General features: G+C 38.9%; 1 protein-coding gene across 6 annotated transcripts in view; it reads left to right on the forward strand.

Moving 5' to 3' along the window:
* LOC133651019 (polypeptide N-acetylgalactosaminyltransferase 10-like) overlaps positions 1-27,626 on the forward strand; it is a 264,230-nt gene that overhangs the window by 183,634 nt on the left and 52,970 nt on the right. For all 6 annotated transcript variants that reach the window (XM_062048880.1, XM_062048881.1, XM_062048884.1 and 3 more), the window contains 3 exons: positions 4,974-5,076; positions 8,198-8,336; positions 14,179-14,345. In XM_062048880.1, the coding sequence (XP_061904864.1) occupies positions 4,974-5,076; positions 8,198-8,336; positions 14,179-14,345 (409 nt within the window). The remainder of the gene's footprint in view (positions 1-4,973; positions 5,077-8,197; positions 8,337-14,178; positions 14,346-27,626) is intronic.

Consider the following 27,626-nt stretch of genomic DNA (forward strand, 5'->3'; position numbering starts at 1 on the left):
CTTGATGGTGTCATGGTGACCACGCCCATAACCACGCCCCCACCGCCACAGGTATCTTGGCAGTTTATGGGAAACACTGTAACGTTATAAGGAAAATATGTCATATTACAATACATTTGTTTTTTTTAACGAGAAGCTTTGTAAAAAAAACTATGTTTTTTTATAATAGCACAACTTTGTTGGCGTAAAGAATGTAACTCAAATACTTTTCCAATTTCAACTTTTAATTGGAATATTACTATATTCTGATAAATATTGCACCCTTTCTCACACTTTTATGACAGTAATCTAATTATTGTTTTAGTATGTGCTCTAATTGTATAACTTTCATATATACCTTATAAATTAATAATTAGAGTAGCAGAGAGAGGCTGATTCCTACAGCAAAGGTAGGCTAGAACAGTGTTATTATATGAAATAAATGGATGTTTTTTATTCTTCTGCCTTTATTTTTTGCATCTTTGTTGTTCTTGCTCAATTATAAAATATGTCGATCAAGCAGGTGGTGTGGGAAGTAGAGGGGCAACGTTCCTATATTCTCAATATTCAATGTTTTATTGTTCATAGTCAATATTGTAAATCACACGATGTATATTTTTATGTACATCCTGAGTGTCTTTTTCAGTAAAAAACTAAAAAGACCATCTCCAAAACGGAATTAACTTTATTTTATTTTTTTTACTATATTATATGACAGTCAGAATGTACTGTACATAAAAATATAGATGTGGGATTTACAATGTTGACTATGAACAGTAGAACATTGAATATTGAGAATATAGGAACGCTGCTCCTCTACTTCCCAGACCACCTGCTTGTTGCTTCCCCACCCACTCTATTTGTGGCAGTCCAAATTTATCGATGGCGAGCCGCTACCAATAAATGAAAGAATGGTAAAACACTGACAAATTATCTGGGTGTTGCAGTATGACACTTATATTTCCATCTGTTCAAAAGCCATTTAGGGCCACACTGAGTAGAAAACTTTAACGCTATAAGGCAAATATGTAATTTTACAAAAAACATTTTTTTTACGAGAAACTTTACTTAAAACATTTTTTTTCTTGTAATAGTACAACTTTCTTGACGTAAAGAATGCAACTCAAATACTTTTCCAATTTCAACTTTTAATTGGAACATTACTATATTCTGATAAATATTGCAACATTCCTCACACTTTTATGACAATATTCTAATTATTGTTTTTGTATGTGCTCTAATTGTATAACTATCATAAATACCTTATAAATTAATAACTCGAGTGGCAGAGAGAGGCTGATTCTTACAGCAAAGGTAGGCTAGAACAGTGATATTATATTGAATAAGTGGATGTTTTTTATTCTTCTGCCTTTATTTTTTGCATCTTTGTTGTTCTTGCTCAATTATAAAATATGCCTATCAAGCAGGTGGTCTGTAAAGTACAGGAGCAACGTTCATATATTCTCAGTATTCAATGTTTTATTGTTCACAGTCAATATTGTAAATCACACATTGTATATTGCAACATTTTTCACACTTTTATTAATATATTCTTATTATTGTTTTAGTAGGTGCTCTAATTGTATAACTTTAATGAATACCTTACAAATTAATAACTTCATTGATTACTTAATAAATATGCCTAATATGCGTTATATAATAAACACACGACTTATGACTCAATCGTTAAAATTCCGACTTTAGTCTTGTAATTTTGTGACTTCATTTTATTTTCATAACTTGTCAGAAAAGGTACTTCTACCGGCTCACCACAACGTTGTGCGTTGTCTCCCCTGGTATTTATTTTGTACACAAACAGTAAATATAGATAGATAGATAGATAGATAGTACTTTATTGATTCCTTCAGGAGAGTTCCCTCAGGAAAATTAAAATTCCAGCAGCAGTGTACAAAATTGAGATCGAATTTAAAAAGTAAAAAGTAAATAATGGGGGTATAAATGGAAACAAAATAGAAAAATATTACAATAGAATAAAAATACAAAGCAACTATGAGAATACAAATATAACAGTAAAATAAGAATATAACAAGAGAAACCTAGAACAATAATAAAATATGATGACAATTCAGTAATTGTTAGTTTGCTAATTGGAGATGAAAGCTGCCAAATCTTTACGATTGGACTTATCAAAAACAAAAGACATGCTGTTTGACTTTTGGAAAATACCCCATGTGAAGCAACCATCTGTGATTAAAAACCAAGTGTAAATTCCTTGAGACTACAGTTGATGAACTGAAATTTGAAACAAACTGTGATGTGGTGTGTCAAAAGGCTCACCAGCGTTTGTACCGTCTGAGAAAATTGTCTCATTTTAATGACAAGACCGTCATGATCATGTTTTACTGTGCTTTCATAGAACCCGTTTTGTCTTTCTCCTTGGTCTCATGGTTCAGTCACCTGTCTTTAAAGGACAATAACTCCCTAAATGAAATCGTTAAAGTGTCAGGTAAATTCATTGGTGAGTCTCAGCTGTCTCCATTTTAACTGATGTATCTCACTACTTACACAGCCATTTTCAGCTTCTTCCATCTGGATGGAGGTTTTTAGTCCCAAAAGGCAAAACAAAACGATACAGATGCAGTTCTGTCCCCACTGCCGCTCACAGAACTAAACAAGATGTAGTCCCTCTTTTTGCCTATTTTGTTTTGGTGTACTTTGTTTTTTAATTTATGGTATTTTTATTCTGGCTTGTCCCAAATCTTATCTGATTGGGTTTGTATGTGTTGTATTCTTTTTATAGGGAACTTTGAGTACATTTACAATTGTATAGTCTTACCAATGTTTGTAATGTTTATTATGTGGTAAATCTTTGTATTGCATGTCTAAGACTTTACTTTTTCCTATATCAATCAATCAATCAATCAAACTTTATTTATAAAGAGCTTTTCATACATGAAAGAAATGCAACGCAAAGTGCTTTACAGGGTTAAAAACAATACCCCGGTGACTCATATCCCCCATTATCACATACGTACGCACGGACACAGATATCAAACACAAACACACACACAAAACATACACACACACGCAACTATATGGACAAATGATTGCATGGCTGAGTACAGAGGAGACATGTGAGTAAACACTATCACAGGAGCCATCTGCACCAGAGGGTCATCAGACCATGGCCATCAGGACGCTGACACAAAAGCTCCCCCACAAGCACGGCCGATAACCCCTGAGGCAGATGGCTTATCTGAGGAACGTTAATAAGACTTGTAAAATAGTAAGAACCATGAGTAGAGATAAAGAATAAAATACAAGTAGGACATATGAAGATTAATGGACATTTTTTTATGAATATACAGTAAATAAATAAATAGAACTAAATAAAATCTTGCATAACTAATAGGATAAAAATTAAAATACTAAATACTTCCATAAAATAATTAACATCAGGTGAAAGACAAATCAAAAAGGTGGGTTTAAACCTGCTCTTAAAAACATGAAAGTTTTCCGCAGCCCTGAGGTCCTCCGGCAAGCTGTTCCATAGACGGGGGCCATAGTGGTGGAAAAATGCCACCCCGTGACTTTGTGTCCTGACTTTTGGAATAATTAGTAGATGAGTGCCGGAGGATCATAGGGTCAAAGCAAATTTGAAAGATAAGAAGACCCAATACCATAAAAATATTTATAAACTATAAGAAGAACCTTAAAATTGATCCTGAAACACACGGGGAGCCAATGCAGAGAGATTTTAAAACTGGTGTAATGTGAGCCCGCCTGCTGGTCTTTGTCAGGACACGTGCCGCTGAATTTTGGAGTAATTTCAAAGGTTTAATAGCCTTTTTAAAAACACCAGACTGCAGGGCGTTACAATAATCTATACAACTTGTAATAAAAGCATGCATTAGCGTCTCTGTGTTGCCCTCGGAGAGAATTGGGCAAACTGTCTTAATGGATGCTGGCTGCAAAACAAGTTTACCTTTGGGTACTTATAAAGTAACCTAACCTAATTGACAATATGCATTTCCAATTATAATTTAAGATTATATTTAAATTGCAATATTTTCTCGGAGTATTACAATACCAATACTCCTATTTTCCTACATGCTGCTTTTTGTGGCAAATTCGAATATGTCAGAAAACTCTAACAAAGTCAGAAATAAACTGTTTCAGTATGCAAATGTAAACCAAAAAATACAAATACCTGTAACACTTCCATGGTGGTCCTCCGAAGAAAAAAAACGAATACAAGTGAATACTCGGCGACAACACAATACAGTCCGTCAGCTCAAAAAAAAGCACTATTGACACTAACCCTCTTTTAGTGGCTAGACTGTATTTCCTGGTTATTGGCTGAGGACAGTTTGGGGTATCCGACTGTGTGCTGATGTGACGCTGAATGAGAGGAAAATCCAAATTGAATTGAAGTCAGTGGCAGTCAAATAAAAAGGCTTCTGCGAACGGATGTTCTACTACGATGCCGGATTAGTGTGTCCGCCTTCATTTCCTGCACATTAGCGCAGAGTGACTTTGGCATTTTTTCATCTTCTTTTTGCATGAATTTTGGATGTTTGTTCCCGGCGTGCGTGCGTGCGTGCGTGCGTGCGTGCGTGCGTGCGTGCGTGCGTGCGTGCGTGCGTGCGTGCGTGTGTCAAACAGTCCAGAAAAAAAACATGCTGAATATTTCCGTGGTGCCAGTTTCTCCCATCACCCACATTTTGCATCTGTTTCTCAGCCAAATATGTGATTACACGTTCTGCCCTGCCGTTCTTTGGCTCCGCCTACGCGCTGGTCCGTAAACACACCGTAAGCAAAGTTTAAACAAGTTTTAAAAAAGTGACAGCTCGCCTTGATTATCGACTGCCGAGTGACTTGGGCCAACAAATCAGTCGTAACCGACTGCATCAACGTCGACAATCAGCCGATGAGGAAGCGTGGGTATCGATTGACGGGTGTCGTTTTTTTCCCCCCCCTTTCGACATTTAATTAAATCTAAAACGTCTGCTGTGTCGATGCTCCTCCCGCAGGGCCTTAACCAGATGAGGAAGGTCGCTCAGGTCGGGCAAGATGGCGTTCTAAGGACCGACTGGCACGACTACGCCGCCATGAGAAGGGACGCCGCTCGTGTCGGTGAGGAATTCGACTACCTTGGGGTTTTTTTTGTTTTAATAGTATGGGAAGGTTTGTCAAAATGTTCTGAACTCCTGTTTCCATGCCAGTGTTATATTAAGCATAACAATGTTGGATGTAGCAAACCAGTGGCCTAGTGGTTAGAGTGTCCGCCCTGAGATCGGTCGGTTGTGAGTTCAAATCCCGGCCGGGTCATACCAAAGACTATAAAAATGGGACCCATTACCTCCCTGCTTGGCACTCAGCATCAAGGGTTGGAATTGGGGGTTAAATCACCAAAAATGATTCCCGGGCGCGGCTACGCTGCTGCCCACTGCTCCCCTCACCTCTCAGGGGGTGATCAAGGGGATGGGTCAAATGCAGAGGACAAATTTCACCACACCTAGTGTGTGTGTGACAATCATTGGTACTTGAACTTTTAACTTTAGTTAAGACTGAATGAATAGCGCCTCTGCTGGTTGCAGCCAAGTACTTTAATTGTTTCAAGACACGATTAATTACATAATTACACTACAAAATTCGATATTACGCGGCCCAATATAACACGATATTCTATATAACGCGATCCTGCCATGAACCACGATACAAGCAGTCCTACAAAGCCTTTACTTGTGCATAGCTGGACAGTTACCTTCCTATGAAGTCATTTACAAAAGGTAAGCGACTTGGAGCTAGCAGCTACACAACAGCTGAGCACACACGCTAGACATGCGTAATAAGTGTCTTTAATTGAACACTGTTGCAGTCTGTAACACCACATTTGTCAATATAAACAAGTATTAAATAATTGTAGTTGCAAATGACTTACACATACAAAGTCTCCAAGGCAGAAGTGAATTAGAACTGCTCACATCATTTCTCTTATCGCATCACGAGCTTAACTGAATGATTTAGTGTTGCCAATAGGTGTTGCAAAAAATATTACCACCCCACTTTAACCTAAAGACAGCATACGTCCATTCCAGATGGTGCATTATAAACAGTGTTGGGACTAACGCGTTACAAAGTAACACGTTACTGTAACGCCGTTAGTTTCGGCGGTAACTAGTAATCTAACGCGTTATTTTTTATATTCAGTAACTCAGTTACCGTTACTACATGATGCGTTACTGCGTTATTTTACGTTACTTTTTATGTAGTATCGGCTAGAAACAGAAGATCTGAGTGTGTTTTGTGGCAGCGCTGCGGTGTCGTTCTTCTGAATCTCTTGTGTCACACGGAGGAGGCGCGCTGTGTGTGTGTCTGAGTGTGGGGAGGGAGGAGAGGAGGGGTGTGCGCGCAGCAGCATTGGTGAGGGAGGGGCGGAGACAGAGAGAGCGAGAGAGTTGTTAACACGCATGCGTCGCCAGGCTCAGCTTTTTATCCATAGATTTATCAGATTTAATGTTTTATTATCTATAGCAGGGGTGTCAAAAGTTTGCCCCGGAGGCCATTTGCGGCCCACAGCTAATGTTTTAAAGGCCCACAGCACATTCTAAAAATACTATTAAAATAAACAAAAACATAACAAAAGTGAAATAAAAAAGCTTAAAGGTGAAATGTAATTTAGAAAAAGTTGCAATGTTGACTAATAAAACAAAGCTGGGTTTTTTTCTTTCAAACTGTCATTGCTCAAAACATAATATTGATTCAAAATCAATGTTATTATGAATTATAGTACACACACTCTGTCAATTCTCTTATATACTCTTTCATTCTAGACTTCTAGAGTGTTTGATTATCACATCACTCTAAATGTATAGAATATAAAGTTCACAAACATAAAGAGGGATCCTAGTGGGCCAGGCCAATTTTTCCTTATCTCTAAACTAAAACTGGGGAAATGTGTAGAGTGTTCTGGGCGTCAGACATGATTTTATTTCAGAATTCCTTGAGAGAAAAAAACGCCTGGTTAAGCTTTGGTATGTAAAAATAAAGTTAAAGTACTTATTTGGTTTACAGCTACATTGTTATTATGCTGTTTGTTACTTATGTATGTTATGTTGCAGCTATTAAAAATAGTTTTGTCAATTTGTTCTGGCCTAAAATAAGTTGGCCCTTTGAAACATATCTTTGTGTTTGTGTGTTGTATGTAGACCACATTGCTTAGCAGAGTTCAGTGATGCAAATGCATGTCGAGTTGATCAACAGATTGTATTATTCTCCAGTGTAATAACAGTACTGAAATGAAGGCTAAAAGGGCATTAATGGGAGCTTTAAAAAAAGAAGAAGAAAAAAAGAAGTAAATAAATAGTTACTTTTCACAGTAACACATTACTTTTTGGTGTAAGTAACTGAGTTAGTAACTGAGTTACTTTTGAAATAAAGTAACTAGTAACTGGTCTTCAGTAACTAACCCAACACTGATTATAAATATGCTAGTGTTTTAAAATACAATCATCATAAATAAATGTATCAATCAAATAAAGTACAACTTCTCACCACCTGTAAAGACCCACACTGTACTCCTAGTGGTGTTGTATAGGCAGTGCTGGAATTCGTAATAGCAGAAAATGTACAATTTATGAAGGTTTCACTGTATCGTGGTAACACACTGTGTGAATCAATGCACCCTCACAGTTAGGAGTTCATAATTAAAAACATTTCATCCATTGTGATCATTGATTCTGCTTCTCATCCTATCTGGTAAGACCACCTATTGTGTATGAAGCAGTCTTTGATTTGTTAATAAGAGATGTTGAGCTACTCAGTGAGACGGTATCTCAATCCAAATTGATTTACATTAAATAGAGAAACCATCCAAATGCCTCCAGATGTCTGATATACTCATGTATGACGCAGGAGGGTAGAGGTTACATGAAACAATCAATTCCGTGAGATGTTTAGACACACTGGTTTGCAACTTGGAGAGCTAGAAAGCATTAACAATAACAAAATATTTCTTGGATGTCAGATTAGCCCCGAGGCCAGTGGCATCCGTCCATGCGGCGCAAAACAGAATGTTAATTAGGAGGAGTTGATCTCTGCAATGAGCTAATAAAGCGAGGGCTTGCATTCTGGAGGAACGCAAGCAGATTATTTCTGCTTCGTAGACCAAGAACTCCTCCGACTGTAGATCAGTGATGAGTGTCTAATGGAACACGCTGAGCTCGAACAATTCTAAGTTGCTGTTTTTCCACAGGTGATGGCGAACAGGGTAAACCGTTTCCGATATCCGACGCCGATCGGGTGGACCTGGCCTACAGGGAAAATGGTTTCAACATTTATGTCAGCGACCGCATCTCACTCAACCGCTCTCTGCCGGACATCCGCCATGCAAAGTAAGCTATGTTGATGTCAATTATGATGATACGACTTCATAAGGGACTATTTTTAGGCACGCTAGCTCATCTAAATGTTCTATTATAGCTATTGTTGTTACGGTTATTGAAGTGGTTTGTCAAAAGGATTTTAGGTTTTATTTTTTAAATCTTAATCTTGATGATTCGTATGTAGTTTTGACGCTTCCACAAGTAGATTTAAAAACAACACCATCAACATTTTCAATTTTATAATCTATTTTCAAAATATTGGATTGGATCAGAGGCAAAAAGTGTTGATCGGGACATCCCTTTTAGTTACCATTGATTTCATAACAGCAGATTCTTTCACATGTTCAAAGCTCCCATCGTTGTTTCTCCAATTTCTGTTCTAAACTTTTTACTATATCCAATTTAATTTCACCTTTTTACTTTTACATTACTTTGACGCAAAAGTACACTAAAAAGAATGAAAGAATGAAGTTGGAAGAAATGCAAATACCATACCCATCAAATGTCGACACACGAAAAGGCACAACAGAAAATGCCGAAACACAAAACCCCTTAATACAAAACGGCGTAATACAAACAGTTTAACACATGCCGTAACACGATACGCCGTAACACGATACGCCGTAACACGATACGCCGTAACACGATACGCCGTAACACGACATACCATAACATGGCACGTCGTGACACAAAACGTCCTAACACAAAACGTCGTAACACAAAAAATGTCGTAACACAAAACGTCGTAACACAAAACATCGTAACACAAAACGTCGTAGCACGAAACGTAGTCGCAACACGAAACGTAGTCGTAACACGAAACGTAGTCGTAACACGAAATGCCACAAAAAAAAAACCCTGACACAAAACGGCGTAGTATAAAGTTTAACACGAAGCGCCATAGCATGACGTGCCGTAACATTAGACACCGTCATACGACACGCCGTAACACGAAACGTCCTAACACAAATTTGCTGCATAACAAATTTCCGCAACATGAAATGTGTAGTATGAAATGACATAACATGAAACGTCGTAACACAAAACTGCATAACACAAATCGCCGCAAACCACCAATCGCCACAACACAAACTGCCGCAATGCTAGCCACCGCAACAGAAACGGCCACAACCCAAAATGCAGCAACACGAAACACATCAACACGAAACACTGTAAAACACAAAGGCTGCAACACAATCACGAAGCGGCGTATCATGAAATGGCGCGACAGAAAACATCGTAACAAGAAATGCCACAATAGAAAACGGCGTAACACCAAACACCGCAACACTAAATGTCCTAACATGAAATGTCGAAACACCAAACCCTGCCACACCAAACGGCGCTATACGAAAAGCGGCAACACAAACCGCGGCAACACAAGCCGCCACAACACGAAACGGCAAAACACAAACGCAACGCAAACGCACCGCAAACATTGCAACACAAACGCCGCAACACAATCACGAAGCGGCGCAACACAAAACGCGCTAACACAAAAAGCCGCAACAAGACACAACCGCGCTAACACAAACCGCCTCAACATGAAACGCCACCGCAACACGAAATGCCATAACACCAAAAGCCGTAACACGAAACACCGTAATACAAAATGCCCTAACACGAAATGCCGCCACACCAAACAGCATAACATCAAACGCCGCAACATGAAAAGTTGCAAGATCAAACGCTGCAACACGAAACACTGTAACACAAAATGCCCCGACGTTGAATGCCACAACACCAAACGCCATAACACCAAAACGACGCAACACGAAACACTGTAACACAAAATGCTCTAACATGAAATGCTGCAACACCAAACGCCGCCACACCAAATGCCGCAACACTAAACGCGCAACACCAAACGCGCAACACCAAACGCTGTAACACAAGGATTGCTTCTTGCTAGCTTAGCTCCCCCCCCCCTCCCCCCCCCAAAGTTTCTATGCCTGGTTGTCAGGCAGGCAGATGGCATTGAATATTCAAATAACGATATTCAGTAAACGCTTCATGCAGCTGCTGCCACTCTGTTGGGCTTTTTTTCCCTGTAAGTAAAATGGTCATTTCAAACTTGAGGCAGGTAGCCACCCCTTAGCCCCGCCCCTGCTATAAAGCTTCAAAAAAAAAGTACCCAGACATTTTTACCATGTTGTTCCCAGACAACAGGTGTGGAGGACCTTCACTGCACCGTTTTAAAAATGCTACTTTAAAGATTGACAAATGTTTTCATATATAAATGTTGCCCTTGATGCACAACTACTACTTTCTGTACCCTCTGGGGAAGTCCATGTCCAACATTTTGACAATCTCTCAATCTCACCTCGTTCTTTCAGGCCTCCCTTGGCTCGTAACCTTTCCCCAAAAAGCCGCTTTCAACGCCTCCTCGACGGAGCGTTGCTCTTAAATCCCGCCACTCATAAAACCTTAACCTGACGCGCCTCCCGTCTCCACCTGTCGGTGCTTTGCATGCATTGTGGCACACCTGCAGCCCCCCCACCCCCCCTCCCGACCAGCTGCTGCTTGATTGGCATATTGTCTCCGCGAGTGACACGTGAGAATTCCCGCACGCCGCCACGGTTGAATTGAGGCGCACGCATACTGAGTGTAAACACTTCTGTCCCCCGCGGTGCTCGCCGGGATCCACCAGCAGGCCGCCTGTCTGTCACGCCTACCGCCTGTCTCCATCGCATTTGAATGGACAACAATAACTCTTATCACATGATTAGCTCCCTTCCTCGCCACCTTGTCGTGTACAAGATGACGGCTGTAACCCTTCAACGGGAGGCGGCTGTGAAACAGCTGTGTTTTGCCACAAATAACGACTTTACAGCTGCGGCAGGAGCATGTCGCAGCCCGATGAGGCGCGTCGGAAGGTCAACATCTGCTGCTGCTGCTGTTTGAACTACTTTGCTACAGTATGCCACCTTGCCAGCAAACAGAAGTGTTTATTTAAACCACACACACATACAGCAAAGGCTAAGGCTAATTTTGAGCCCAAAGAAACATAGCTGATAGAGAAGATAATGCGGGCTAGGGATGGGTGATATGGCCTAAAACAGGGGTCCCCAAACTACGGATCCGGCCCGCCAGCGTCCAAAATCCGGCCCGCCAGCGTCCAAAATCCGGCCCGTGGGAATTCCAAAGTTTAAAAAAATAATAAATAAATATATATATATATATGTATATATATTTATTTTTTAAAATTTTTATTATTATTTTTTAAAATCTGTCCTTACTAATACATTTTCTACCGCTTGTTACTCTCGGTGTCTCCTAGCCGCTCAGGCAAATCATATCCATATCCATAACGTGACATCATCGCGCTCGGAATAAATATGTATGTATATATATATATATATATATATATATATATCTATATATATATATATATATATATATATATATATAGATATATATATATATATATATATATATATATGTATACATATATACGTTAGGTCAGGAAAAAACACAGAGGCTATTTCATCCTTACAAGCCTACAAGGTTTCCCTGCTCTTCAGGGGATTTAATAAAATATTTTAATAAAATCCCCTGAAGAGCAGGGAAACCTGCGAAACAGGCTTGTAGGGATGAAATAGCCTCTGTGTTTTTTCCTGACCTAACGCATATTCCGCTCTACCCCGGTATTGAGCACTGACTGTATAATTGATAAACCACAGTATCCTCGACTATATATATATATATATATATGAGGTGGCGACTTGTCCAGGGTGTACCCCGCCTTCCGCCCGATTGTAGCTCCAGCGACCCCCGCGACCCCGAAGGGAATAAGCGGTAGAAAAGGGATGGAAGGTATATACCTGTGTATATATATATATATATATATATATATATATATATATATATATATATATATATATATATATATATATATATATATATATATATATATGTATATATATATATATGTATGTATGTATGTATGTATGTATGTATGTATGTATGTATGTATGTATGTATTAGGGCTGCAACTAACAACTAATTTGATAATCGATTAATCTGTCGATTATTACTTTGATTAATCGATTAATAATCGGATAAAAGAGACAAACTACATTTCTATCCTTTCCAGTATTTTATTGTAAAAAAACAGCATACTGGTACCATACTGGCACCATACTTATTTTGATTAGTGTTTCTCAGCTGTTTGTAAATGTTGCAGTTTATAAATAAAGGTTTATAAAAAAAAAAAATTAAAAAAAAAGTAGCCTCTGCACATGCGCATAGCATAGATCCAACGAATTGATGACTAAATTAATCGCCAACTATTTTTACAATCGATTTTAATCGATTTAATCGATTAGTTGTTGCAGCCCTAGTATGAGTGTATATATATATATATATATATATATATATATATATATATATATATATATATATATATATATATATATATATATATATATATATATATATATATATACATATATATATACAGTATATATATATATACAGTATATATATATATATATATATATATATATATACAGTATATATATATGTATATATATATATATATATGTATGTATATATATATATATATATATATATATATATATATATATATATATATATATATATATATGTACATATATATATATATATATATATATATATATATATATATATATATATATATATATATATATATATATATATATATATGTATGTATGTATGTATGTATGTATGTATGTATATATATATATATTTATATATATATATGTGTGTGTATATATGACAATCTACATTGTAAATAGTCATGAAAATAAAGAAACCACATTGAAATGAGAAGGTTTGTCCAAACTTTTGGCCTGTGCTGTATATCTGGAACTATAGTACTTAATACAGGGGTGTCAAACGTACGGCCTGAGGGCCGGATCAGGCCCGCGAACAGGTTTTATCCGGCCCGCGGGATGAGTTTGCTAAGTATAAAAATTAACCTGAAATGTTTTAATAAAAGAAACACCTGTTCTAAATGTGTCCACTGGATGTCGCAATAGCAATTATTTGTATCTTTGTAGATGATGCTACATATGTACAAAATAAACCACATAATGATAGTACAGCAGTCGAGGAAAATGATCAAACTACATAAATAACATCCTGTAATTTGATTTTGAAATCATTTTTTTATCTTGATAGATTGAAAATTAATACCAATGAGTTGACTGATGAACATTATCACATCATTTATTCAGAAAGTATAAATAACAACAAATAAAGATAGAATACTATTAACCGCAAAATGTAAGTGTAAAAAAAAAAAACTAATTTCAGAATGTGCTTGTTCTATTTTTAAACAAAGAAAACAATCTGAAGTTGTCTTTATTTTTAAGTTATCGTGCCGTAATTTTACCAGTCTGGCCCACTTGGGAGTAGATTTTCTCTCCATGTGACCCCCGATCTAAAATTAGTTTGACAACCCTGACTTAATGGCACCGCTTATTGCTATCTTTCAAAAAAAGCACCTCACCTTGTCAATTAACAAAAACACATTGCTTTCTATTCAAGCGTTCATCACCAGGAACACTCACTTCACAGCGCCACACGATGTGCAGCAGAACAAGCTCTCACAATAAAGAATGTCAAGAATAATAGCAAGCTCCCATGAAATTGTCGTCTTCATTGGTCAATGCTTTTTGTCCCTGGCTCGCTGTCGGAGAAAAGGCAATTTTTCTCCATTATGGCAAAGTGGTGTCTGAGACAGTCTGGATCTCTGAAGCATTGTCAGCCGGCACGCTCAAACATCTCCAACATTAAGGAGGTTATCATCTGGCATACTCTGTTTCGATTTTTTTTTTTTTTTCTCCCTGTGTGCGTGTGTAGTTGTAAGCAGAAGCTGTACGCGGAAAAGCTGCCCAACACCAGCATCATCATCCCGTTCCATAACGAGGGCTGGTCGTCTCTGCTGAGGACGGTCCACAGCGTCATCAACCGCTCTCCTCCGCACCTCATCGCCGAGGTCATCCTGGTGGACGACTTCAGCGACAAAGGTACGTCGACAGACATCTGTTACGGCTGCTATCTCACAGGTGTTCATTTGCCATTGCTGTCACGACCCGTCCTGTGATGGATGTGTTTACCTCTCGTTTCCACGGTAATGAGATGTTCCGCTGCCTCAGACCTATTTAACGCACATCAGAAGCCGAAATGAAACCCTCATGCTGCTCCCGCCCAGCGGGAAACCTGCGACTGACTGTACATTGAAGGCTGGGCCAGGAGATTACACGCGCTTGACAAAAAAGGGGAACAGGGCCCACTCAAATATGAACACCGAATTAGTCATTTTACACTTGATTATAATCATAGTCAGAAATGATATCTAACGTACTTACTTATAACCTTGTCAAATGATACTAAAGCATGTGTTAATCACAAAGACTATTATTTATTTAACACCTCAGGCTTAGGTCAGGCTGATTAGAAAAACAGGTACTAATCAAATATACTGCATAAGAAGGGAATAGGGATCTCCCGATACCAAAATGTATTCTGATACTTTTGATACTTTTCTAAATGAAAGGCACCACCAAAAAATGTTTTTACAAAAACAATTATGATACATTAAGCATAAGTTTCTCATTGCAATCAAATAACAATTTTGTGTTAATCAAATAAGATATTGAACATACTAGAAAACTTCACTTTTAGTCGTAAGTAAGCAAACAGGTTACAAATGCTCCTAATTTGGCTGCTGACATATGCAGTAACATATTGTATCTTTTGTCATTGTATTATTTTGTCAAATTTATGAGGGACAAGCGGTAGAAAATGGATTATTAATCTATTTGATCATTTACTGTTAATATCTGCTTATTTTCTGTTTTTAAGGGTTCCATCTACTCTTCTGTTAAGATGTAATAAGTATTTATGCTTCTGTTGTTTGGATACTTAACATAGGTTTTGGGTGATACTACTAATTTGGGTATCGATCTGATACCAAGTAGTTACGTGATCATCCATCCTTCCATCCATCCATCCATCCATCCATTTTCTACCGCTTGTCCCTCAATGTATATATATTCAAAGTCCTTGTGTGTCCATTGACATGTTTCCTGAGTTTATAAACATTATAGAAATCAAAGCTAGCTATTAACTAGCTATGTTTTAAAGCACCAGTTGCTGAGCAGCGCTTCAGTGTTTATAGCTCCACCTTTATTGTTATGTTTAAAGCCAAAATATGTTCATTCCCCATCTTCTGTATTCACACTGTTTCTGCTTGCAAGAAGAGCTGTGTGTGCGTGTGTTGACTAACATGCGCTGCGGCTTGTCTGCCAGCATTGTCATCAATGTCGATGAAAAAAAAAAATACCAGCATTTTTCAAAAGCAGTAGAATACTATTTTTAATTAATTAGTACCGTTTTTACTTTATTAGTACCAGTATACCGTACAATTATAGAATGGACTAATAAATAACTGATGAAAAATGCATGTACATACAATTACGTTGTGCCACAATAAATAAACTAAATTAATAATTGATATGTTTCCTTACTAAACTATTAATACAATCGAAGTGCAAATGAAAATACAGCTTCACCACTTTAGTCATAATTTTTGCGCTTTCCATTAAATTAGAGATGAAAAAACTTCCAACATGTGGTTGTTTATTGATCGTCTCCACAATGAAGTTACAGGAAAACTAAGCGCACAAAGGAACGTGCATTAATATACACATGAAGTGCACACACATGTAGGAATCATGTTAAATCAACAATACAGTTTGGTATAAACTGGAAAAAGCAATACAACCATACAGGATAAAGGTTGGCTCTAATGTCGCTAGCATAATGCTAACATACAATGAACCATCCTATTGACAGGCTAATGATAATTAGCCTTGTGATGGTTTTGAACTTGTACAAACTTTTAACACATGTTAAACAAAACTGACATTACAGGCATATAGTCACCAAAACTCTGTGGAAACAAATATTAGCAGCCAAGTCGTTTGATTGCATTCGTCATGTCTTCTTAAACCATAGGCACAAGATTCTTGTGTGCAGACAAGTTTTATGGGTAAGCGATGACTTTTCTTGCCTGATTAACTGGCTTGTATACAGAGGGCGTGGCTTGAAGGGATTAGATACACGTTTTGGGAAACAATTTGTTCAATTTAATTTGTGTATTAAATAACTTTAACAGAATGAAACAGTTAACTTTACTCTGGTTTGTTAAGACATTATGATTTAGTTTGATGTTGACCTTGTATGCCCTGGCTGGGAATCAAACCTTGTGCGCTGGAACAAAAGACTGCTCTTAAAGCCATTGTGTGACCAACAGTCACTAGCACTTCTTGTAGTTATGTTGTTGACCAACATAATTACCTTTTAATGTAGTCCTATACTCCTCTTGTTTGGATTTTTTAAAATTTTTCTTACTTGTTCGTGATTCATATTGCCGTGTGGAGGCCAACTCGCTCTGATATCGCATCTGACCGCTGATTGGTCAGCTGCTGCGTGCTGTCAATCATTGTCATGTTGGCAGGAAAGCAGCGCCAAAAAGTCATGCTTGTGGGCGGTCTAAAGGGACAAGCTTCAGCCTGCGTGGCCGCTTTCCGCCTGGCACTGGTGTTTGACTTGTCTCCATTCAATAGCGTAATATTACTTTCCCCGTCTGCTGTGATGGTCGCTGCCCTTTTGATTAGAAATCATTCCGACTGTAATTAAGCCTCAGGCACCCAAGCAGGAACGTGAGTTACAATCGATGATGGAGGGAAGTCGTAGGAAGGTAGAGAAGGGTTTAATAAGTTTAGTAGTGTTTTCAGTGTCCATTGTGACGCATATCAATGCACCCATAATAAAGATTCAGGCAGTGCATTATGAAGACGAAGGACAAGAGTTTCTTCGTGGAGTCCGTGGTTTGCTGCTAAACTACACATTCATATGACTAACAGAAACAATGCAAGCGAATATGAGGAAGAGGAGGAGGAGGAGGAGGAGGAGGAGGAGGAGGGTGGTACCTGTAGTCGTCTTCCGGGGGCCGATTTTTACCTGATGATGCACATTGTTTCATAATGTGAATCTGAATCATCATATCAGCTCCCGAACATACTCCTCTCGTCTGTCTATAAACGGTCAGAAAAGCTGCAAATGAGTCAACTGCTAGGACATCGCATACTGCTCGGACGCCGAGCGGTACCAGGAACGGCAGAAACTTGGCTGCCACGGCAACATCCGGGCGTCCGATTGATTTCCCGCTGCTGTTTTAAAGGCCTACTGAAATGAATTTTTTTTATTTAAACGGGGATAGCAGATCTATTCTTTGTGTCATACTTGATCATTTCGCGATATTGCCATATTTTTGCTGAAAGGATTTAGTATAGAACAACGACGATAAAGATTGCAACTTTTGGTATCTGATAAAAAAAAGGCTTGCCCCTACCGGAAGTAGCGTGACGTAGTCAGTTGAACATATACGCAAAGTTCCCTATTGTTTACAATGATGGCCGCATGAAGTGAGAGAGATTCGGACCGAGAAAGCGACAATTTCCCCATTAATTTGAGCGAGGATGAAAGATTTGTGGATGAGTAAAGTGCAAGTGAAGGACTAGTGGGGAGTTGAACCTATTCAGATAGGGAAGATGCTGTGAGAGCCGGGGGTGACCTGATATTCAGCTGGGAATGACTACAACAGTAAATAAACACAAGACATATATATACTCTATTAGCCACAACACAACCAGGCTTATATTTAATATGCCACAAATTAATCCTGCATAAAAACACCTGCGTGTTTGTTATGCTAGCTCCTAGCTCCTCTGCTAGCTCCTAGCTCCATAGAACGCGCCAATACAATTCAAACACCTGATCAACACACACAATCACTCAGCCCAAAAGACCGTTCACCTAACCCAAGGTTCATAAAGCTTATATATTTTTAAAAAGTTACGTACATACGCAAAAAAAAGTTGCGCACATACGGTCAAGCGATCAAATGTTTAGAAGCCAAAGCTGCATACTCACAGTAGCACGTCTGCGTCTTTGTCATCCAAATCAAAGTAATCCTGGTAAGAGTCTGTGTTGTCCAAGTTCTCTACAGGCGTCTGTGTATCGAAGTCAAAAGTCCTCCTGGTTAGAGTCTCTGTTATCCGAGTTCTTCCATCTTGACTGCATCTTCCGGGAATGTAAACAAAGAAGCGCCGGCTGTGTACTGTTGTTGCTGACTACGTTCGAAAAATACGTCCATTTCGCACCGACAACTTTCTTCTTTGCTTGCTCAGCTTCCTTCTCCATAATGCAATGAACATGATTGGAACAGATTCACGAACACAGATGTCCAGAATACTGTGGAATTATGAAATGAAAACAGAGCTTTTTCGTATTGGCTTCAATGTGGAAGGCATACCCGTGTTCGCCGGTCTACGTCACGCGCATACGTCATCCTCAGAGGCGTTTCGAACTAGAAGTTTAGCGGCAAATTTAAAATGTCACTTTATAAGTTAACCCGGCCGTATTGGCATGTGTTATAATGTTAAGATTTCATCATTGATATATAAACTATCAGACTGCGTGGTCGGTAGTAGTGGGTTTCAGTAGGCCTTTAATGTAGCCAGCGAGTGAACAGTGTTGACACCGTGTCACAAAAGTAAGTACATTCACTTTAGTACATGTATTGTCCACTATGGAAACTTTGGTATACTTTAAAGTAGTCAGTGTACAGCTTGTATAGTGGTATACATTCACGTACATCAGGGGTGTCCAAACTTTTTCCACTGAGGGCCGCACACGGAAAAATTAAAGCATGTGGGGGCCATTTTGATATTTTTCATTTTCAAACCATAACAAAATATATGGATTTTTTTATTTATTTTACCTTTAGGGGTCCCGGGGACCATAAATGGTCTCAGTCAATAAAATGTTAAAAATAAGTCAGATTATTACTGTTTTTTAATTATTTAACGCTTACAGTAAATCTCTATATCAACTTCAAGTTGATATAAAGTAATACAAATTAAAAAAAAATGTATGGCTTTTCTGTCAAAAACAACTTAGTTTTTTTTATAGTAAAACTGAAATATGCAGTATTTAGTCATTAGAGCCCTAAAAGATCAATAATGCAGGACACCATTGATTTTAATTCTTTCATATTTTTGAGTAATCACAGTGAAAAGATAAATAAAAAATCACTAAATATATTTGGGATCCAAAAGGTGCCCCACTCATAAAGTGATACATTTTTATTAGTTTTTTCTTTTACTTTCAACACTTAAGTTACGAGATCAACTTCAGATATATCTGTCGATTTTATGCTGGAACAATTATTTTGTTTGTTTTATGCGCTTTTGTCAAAGAAAACTTTGATGTTTTTATATGGCTACTACACAATATATGCAATATTTACCACATAAAACATTTTAAAGTGAAATATTTGAAGTAATTGGAGCCCTGAAAATAATTCATTATAAGATGGATTTTTTGTCATTATTTTTTTTTTTGGAGCAATGGCAAAAAAAGAAAAATACAGAAAGACAAAAGGAAAAAAAAAACAGCCTACATGGCAGCTTTTGTGTCAACATTGCAACTTTTTCTCGTTAGATTTCACCTCGTTCCACTTTTTTTAATGTTCTTTTTTATTTTTACAATAGTATTTCCAGAATGTGTGGCGGGCCGGTAAACAATTAGCTGCGGGCCGCACTTTGGACACCCCCTGACGTACATGCATATACAATCATGATAGTGTAAGGAACTGTCAACACAGGTGAGAAGCAAAACAGTTGTGTCTTCTTTATGCAGTCAAGCATGGCGGTGGTAGCGTCATGGTCTGGGGGCCACACGAGTCCTGCTGGTGCAAGTGAGCTGCGGTTCTCTGAGGGAAAACATGAATTCCAACATGCACTGTGACATTGTGAGGCAGAGGGGGAGCCTTTCCCTTGGGAAACTCTGCTGCGTGGCAGTTTTTATAACTCTAATTAGTTGCACTATTAAACACATTAGACGTTGGTATACTTTAGAGTAGTCAATGTACAGCTTGTATAGCGGTGTGGATGTAAATGCATACAGCCATTATGGTGTAAGAACCTGGCAAGACAAATGTCTTCTCTGTACAAACGAGCGGCATGGTCTGTGGCTGCATAAGTGCTTCCGGCACAGGAGAGCTGGGGTTTATTAAGGGAAAACATGATCCTGTGTCATTTTGAAGCAGAGGACTATCCTCTCCCTTGGGAAACTGGACTGCATGGCATTTTTTTATGAAAATAATTAAATAATCAGTTACGTTATTACACAAATCCAACTTAAGAGTAGTCAGTGTACTGCTTATACAGCGGTATAGTTTTGCAAACAGTACATCGAGCTATGATAGTGCATGTAAGGAGCTGGCAACACAAGTGACAAGCCAAATGATTGTGTCTTCTCTATAAAGCTCGAGCATGGCACTAGTAGCATCACGGTCTGGTGCTGCATGTGTGCTGCCGGCACTGGGGAGCTGCGGTTTATTGAGGGAAACCTGAATTCCAAATTGTACTGTGACACTTGGAAGCAGAGCAGGATCCTCTCCCTTGGGAAATTTGATCAAACTAAATAACTAATTAGTTACATTATTAAATTAATAAAACGTTGGCGTACTTTGGAGTAGTCAGTGTACGGCTTTTACTAAAAATGCTCTTCCCCATTAAGACCTCACTGGTGGAGGCACTTGGCGTTCCTTCCTTCCTCCTCGAAAACAACCATGCTGCCCAGTCCCTGCTTTCAGAATGTCGCCGTACAGCTCCCCAGTGCTGGCAGCACTCGAGCGTCCCCAGGCCACCACCACAATTCTCTTTGCCAGCCATTGAATTAGTTGCCAACTGCCAACAAGCTCAGTGGCCTTGTGGTTAGAGTGTCCGCCTTTAGACTGGGAGGTTGTGAGTTCAAACCCTGGCCGACTCATACCAAAAACGGAAAAAAAAATGGGACCCATTACCTCCCTGCTTGGCACTCAGCATCAAGGGTTGGAATTGGGGATTAAATTACCAGTGCTGCTCACTGCTCCCTTTACCTCCCAGGGGGTGAACATGGGGATGGGTCAAATGCAGAGGACACATTTCACCACACCCGGTGTGTGTGTGACAATCGTTGGGACTTCAACTTTAACAGTTGGAGCCGAGAACAAAGAGTTGGACTTCACGTCGACCTCAACGAACCGCGGCTCCCCGGTGCCGGCAACACTCGTGCGCCCCCAGACAACGACGCTCCATGACTGTGTGGGGAAGATACCGCTATCCAGCCTCTCACAAGTGTTGGACCGATTCATGTGTTTTACATTGTATGGATTCTAAAACGGCGTGAAAGCATAAATGTTTACATTGTCAGCTGTGAATTTGCCAAGAGTGAATGATGGTGAAGTATGTCTGTTTTCCCTAAACTTTGACACTATTCGTTTAACTTTTTAAAAAGTTGTATTGTTTTTACGACAATGGCGTCCGACCCCAGTTGCCTGAGGTGTGTGTGTGTGTGTGTGTGGGGGGGGGGATCATATTGATACATTTCCTACTCGGTGGCCTTGCGGTTAGAGCAGGGGTCACCAACGCGGTGCCCGCGGGCACCAGGTAGCCCGTAAGGACCAGATGAGTCGCCCGCTGGCCTGTTCTAAAAATAGCTCAAATAGCAGCACTTACCAGTGAGCTGCCTCTATTTTTTAAATTGTATTTATTTACCAGCAAGCTGGTCTCACTTTGCTCGACATTTTTAATTCTAAGAGAGACAAAACTCAAATAGAATTTGAAAATCCAAGAAAATATTTAAAGACTTGGTCTTCACTTGTTTAAATAAATTTATGAATTTTTTTACTTTGCTTCTTATAACTTTCAGAAAGACAATTTTAGAGAAAAAATACAACCTTAAAAATGATTTTAGGATTTTTAAACACATATACCTTTTAAATTCCTTCCTCTTCTTTCCTGACAATGTAAATCAATGTTCAAGTATTTTATTTATTTTTTATTGTAAAGAATAATAAATACATTTTAATTTAATTCTTCATTTTAGCTTCTGTTTTTTCGACAAAGAATATTTGTGAAATATTTCTTCAAACTTATTATGATTAAAATTCAAAAAAATTATTCTGGCAAATCTAGAAAATCTGTAGAATCAAATTTAAATCTTATTTCAAAGTTTTTTGAATTTCTTTTAACATTTTTGTTCTGGAAAATCTAGAAGAAATAATGATTTGTCTTTGTTAGAAATATAGCTTCTTCCAATTTGTTATATATTCTAACAAAGTGTAGATTGGATTTTAACCTATTTAAAACATGTCATCAAAATTCTAAAATTAATCTTAATCAGGAAAAATGACTAATGATGTTCCATAAGTTATTTTTTTAATTTTTTCAAAAAGATTCAAATTAGCTAGTTTTTCTCTTCTTTTTTTCGGTTGAATTTTGAATTTTAAAGAGTCGAAATTGAAGATAAACTATGTTTCAAAATTTAATTTTTTATTTTTTTCGTGTTTTCTCCTCTTTTAAACCGTTCAATTAAGTGTAAATATAATTAATTATTAATAATGACATAGAGTTAAAGGTAAATTGAGCAAATTGGCTATTTCTGGCAATTTATTTAAGTGTGTATCAAACTGGTAGCCCTTCGCATTAATCACTACCCAAGAAGTAGCTCTTGGTTTCAAAAAGGTTGGTGACCCCTGGGTTAGAGTGTCCGCCCTGAGATCGGTATGTTGTGAGTTCAAACCCCGGCTGAGTCATATCAAAGACTATAAAAAATGGGACCCATTACCTCCCTGCTTGGCACTCAGCATCAAGGGTTGGAATTGGGGGTTAAATCACCAAAAATGATTCCCGGGCGTGGCCACCGCTGCTGCTCACTGCTCCCCTCACCTCCCAGGGGGTGAACAAGGGGATGGGTCAAATGCAGAGGACACATGTCACCACACCGAGTGTGTGTGTGTGTGTGTGTGTGTGTGTGTGTGTGTGTGTGTGTGTGTGTGTGTGTGTGTGACAATCATTGGTACTTTAACTTTAACTTTTAGCTTTTCCCACTCACTGCTCATATATGCAGTTTTCAGGGCTTTTTTAGGGGACCCCTTTCACTCATTTCTTTGGATTGGTCATGTGAGGCGTTGTTCATCACTGCCAGTAGCGGCGAGTGTGTGTGGTTATTCAGCTGTGGCCCGCTGCACTACACGAGCTCCTCCATGATGGAGGTCCGCCACGGGCAGATTGATGGCCCAATTGCTTCCCCTACTTTCGCCTCCCCCGACGAGCAGAGGGGCTGCGATACGTCACGTCTGCCAAGAGTGGCGAGTTTGCATCCCGCTTGAATCTCCCCCTTTAAGTCAGGGACATAAAAAAAAAAAAAAAAAAGGATGTCACGTTGCTGTCCATTTGTCAAAAGGAGCACAGCGTGGTGTTGGCTGCCGTATTGCCACATGGTGGACTGCTTTTTGCTTTGCACCCACCAGAGGAAGAAGACGCTGATTGAGTCTGAGTGCCGGGATGTGTGGATATTTGTCAGACGCCTGCCAGGCCTCCGCCGTTGCCCGCTTAATTTCTCTCCTTTGAAGACATGCAAAATGGATTCCAACTTTTAGTCTGTGATCAATCTGCACGACGGAGGGATGTGTTACTTTTTTACCTCACGCGCTTACAGAATACCACATGGGCACTGGAGAATGCAAAAAAAGAGTCGCATTCCAACGCGTAACCTTCGTATGAGAATGGCAGCGTCAGTGTGTGAATGTGTGTGTGAATGGGTGAATGTGGAAATAGTGTCAAAGGGCTTTGAGTTCCTTAAAAAGGTAGAAAGCGCTATACAAGTATAACCCATCTTTTATCTCACACAATTATAGAATACCACACGGGCACGGGAAAATGCAAAAAAGAGTCGCATTCCAACGCGTAACCCTCATATGAGAGCTGTAGACGTAATAAAAGGGCAGATTGCAGTTACACGCAAAGGCCATCACTGGTTTTGCAAGAAATACAAAACAGATTTTTATAAGCGTTGGTTAAGAAAAAGAGCGAAGTAAATGTAGAATATCTAAAAGGAGGTTGAGGGCACCAAAAAAAACGGAGCGCTACAGCAAAGTGGAGACTGTAGACCAGACCTGGGCAAAGTACGGCCCGTGAGCCACATACGGCCCATTAAGATTTTCAATCCGGCCCGCCGGACGTTCTACATCATTTTTTTAGACCTTTTACATCAAAATTGTAGCCGCCATTATGACGTGCAGTATTGTTTTTAAATGACCGTAAGTCTTATAGAAAGTATTTCAATGGTTGAAATCTGTGCTCTGGGTTTTATACGAGTTATTACGGTAATCTACGTCACAGCAGCTCAAACGAGGAACAAAGCAGAGTGGGCGGGGTTTGTTCAGAGCAGCCAGCCCAAAACGCATATCAATCAATCAATCAATGTTTATTTATATAGCCCTAAATCACTAGTGTCTCAAAGGGCTGTACAAGCCACAACGACATCCTCGGTGTCGAGTGGGTCTGATATAATATTGTGAAAGTCCAACACATCAGCGAAAGTCCAGTCCATGGTGGGGCCAGCGGGAACCATCCCGAGTGGAGACGGGTCAGCAGCGTAGAGATGTCCCCATCTGATGGACAGGCTAGCGGTCCACCCCGGAGCAGAGTAGAAAAGAAAAGAAAAGAAACGGCAGATCAACTGGTCTAAAAAAGGGAGTCTATTTAAAGGCTAGAGTATACAAATGAGTTTTAAGATGAGACTTAAATGCTTCTACTGAGGTAGCATCTCTAACTTTTACCGGGAGGGCATTCCATAGTATTGGAGCCCGAATAGAAAACGCTCTATAGCCCGCAGACTTTTTTTGGGCTCTGGGAATCACTAATAAGCCGGAGTTCTTTGAACGCAGATTTCTTGCCGGGACATATGGTACAATACAATCGTCAAGATAGGCAGGAGCTTGACCGTGTAGTATTTTATACGTAAGTAGTAAAACCTTAAAGTCGCTTCTTAGGTGCACAGGAAGCCAGTGCAAGTGAGCCAGTATAGGCGTAATATGATCAAACTTTCTTGTTTTTGTCAAAAGTCTAGCAGCCGCATTTTGTACCATCTGTAATCTTTTAATGCTAGACATAGGGAGGCCCGAAAATAATACGTTACAGTAATCGAGACGAGATGTAACGAACGCATGGATAATGATCTCAGCATCGCTTGTGGACAAAATGGAACGAATTTTAGCGATATTACGGAGATGAAAGAAGGCCGTTTTAGTAACACTCTTAATGTGTGACTCAAACGAGAGAGTTGGGTCGAAGATAATACCCAGATTCTTTACCGAGTCGCCTTGTTTAATTGTTTGGTTGTCAAATGTTAAGGTGGTATTATTAAATAGATGTTGGTGTTGAGCAGGACCGATAATCAGCATTTCCGTTTTCTTCTGCATAAAACTGATAATATATCATATTGTAAGTGTTTATTAACCTTTGCATTCGTATTTTGCTGTTTTTTACATTTTTGTTGTGTTTGTTGTGTTCATAGTTAATATTGTAAATCTCACTTTCTTTATTTTCATGTAACATTCCATTCCTTTTTTTGGGTTGTCGGTCATAACATTTTAGAACTCTACCGGACATTGTGACTTTTGGTATTAGTGTTTCTGAAAAAAAAAGGGACACACATATACCAGTGTTTCCCACACATTCATTTATTTGTGGCGGCCCGCCACGAAGTAATTATGTCCGCCACAAATAAAATTAAAAAAAATATATATATATATTATTATTATTTTTATTATTTTTTTATTTTTTTTGTCCTGTCCAGCTTCTCAGGCAAATCATATAGTTGATGTAGATGCCCATATAGGCTGTTCAGATTTACTTTACAAAAGAGAAGTGTAGGATACTTCTCTTGTTGCCTTATTTGTATTTGACCACTACTGTTTTCTGTTTATTTGTTACCGACTGTGGCAGGACACCTCTGCCTCTGTTTCACTTTATGTTGCTGGTAAATAATATGGTTGTAGTAGTAGGCTAAAGTAAAATTATTTAGTATGCACTAATTAAAGGGGCAGAGCTTTAAGAGACATTTTAGCTTTTATATTTTATAAGATATATTTTTCGTAAGAACCACAATTAATAAATATATTTCAGTGAATAACTTATTGTTCAAGTCTGTATATAAATATGTACATAAAGTGTTGTAATTATATTGTAAAATGGATGGATGGATGGTTATTATTAATAAGTATACATTTTTTTAGCCTTTTTAGAGAAAATCATATCATTGTAGTAATTTATTCAAATTACTCGATGATGTCATGATGACCATGCCCATAGCCACGCCCCCACCGCCACAGGTATCTTGGCAGTTTATGGGAAACACTGTATACATACTGTACAGCAGATTTTTACAGTTAAATGTGTATATATAATTTATACACACATATACATTGGCCCCCCGGCCACATTTTTTTTCTCTCAATGTGGCCCCCGAGTCAAAAAATGTGTCCAGTTCTGCTGTAGACTATAATTTACAGTAGAGCTATTCAACTACATAATGATGAGGGCTGCAGTTTCAAGAGTCCAAGGGCTCAGGGGACGGACATCAACATTTGGAAGTTTTGTCAGAGAGTTCCTGCGCAGGTTATGTTCCTTTAAGACTGAGTTTACTAAATTGCAAAGTAAACACAATACATTAATTATTCTGCCCTTCGCTGCTCGATTACAGCATGCGCAGCTGGACAGATAGTTATCAGCATGAGGAAATAGAAGCTCCGGAAGTTTTGTTGAGGATTGATGTTCCTTCTGTTGAAATCTTTTCCTCCCTCGGATTTATTTATTTACACTTCGTCCTTTATTTATCAATCAAACAATCAAAGTTTACTTATATAGCCCTTAATCACAAATGTATCAAAGGGCTGCACAAGCCACAACGACATCCTCGGCTCAGATCTCACATCAGGGCAAGAAAGAACTCAACCCAATGGGAACAACGAGAAACCTTGGGAAGGGACGGCAGATGTGGGGACGCCCTGGGTGACCGGCACAATGGATACTGTTAATAATGTGAGAGTCCAGTCCATAGTGGGGCCAGCAGGGGATCCTCTTACCTGTAGACACGTCGAGGCGCAGAGACGTCACCAACTGATGCAGAAGCAGTAGTGACCCCGGTTCCCGACTTAATGTGAGAGTCCAGTCCATAGTGGGGCCAGCAGGGAATCCTCTTACATGTAGACACGTTGAGGTGCAGAGACGTCACCAACTGATGCAGAAGCAGTGGTCACCCCGGTTCCCGACTTAATGTGAGAGTCCAGTCCATAGTGGGGCCAGCAGGGAATCCTCTTACATGTAGACACGTTGAGGTGCAGAGAC

This window comes from Entelurus aequoreus, linkage group LG05 (assembly GCF_033978785.1).
Source record: "Entelurus aequoreus isolate RoL-2023_Sb linkage group LG05, RoL_Eaeq_v1.1, whole genome shotgun sequence".
NCBI classification, from domain to species: domain Eukaryota; kingdom Metazoa; phylum Chordata; class Actinopteri; order Syngnathiformes; family Syngnathidae; genus Entelurus; species Entelurus aequoreus.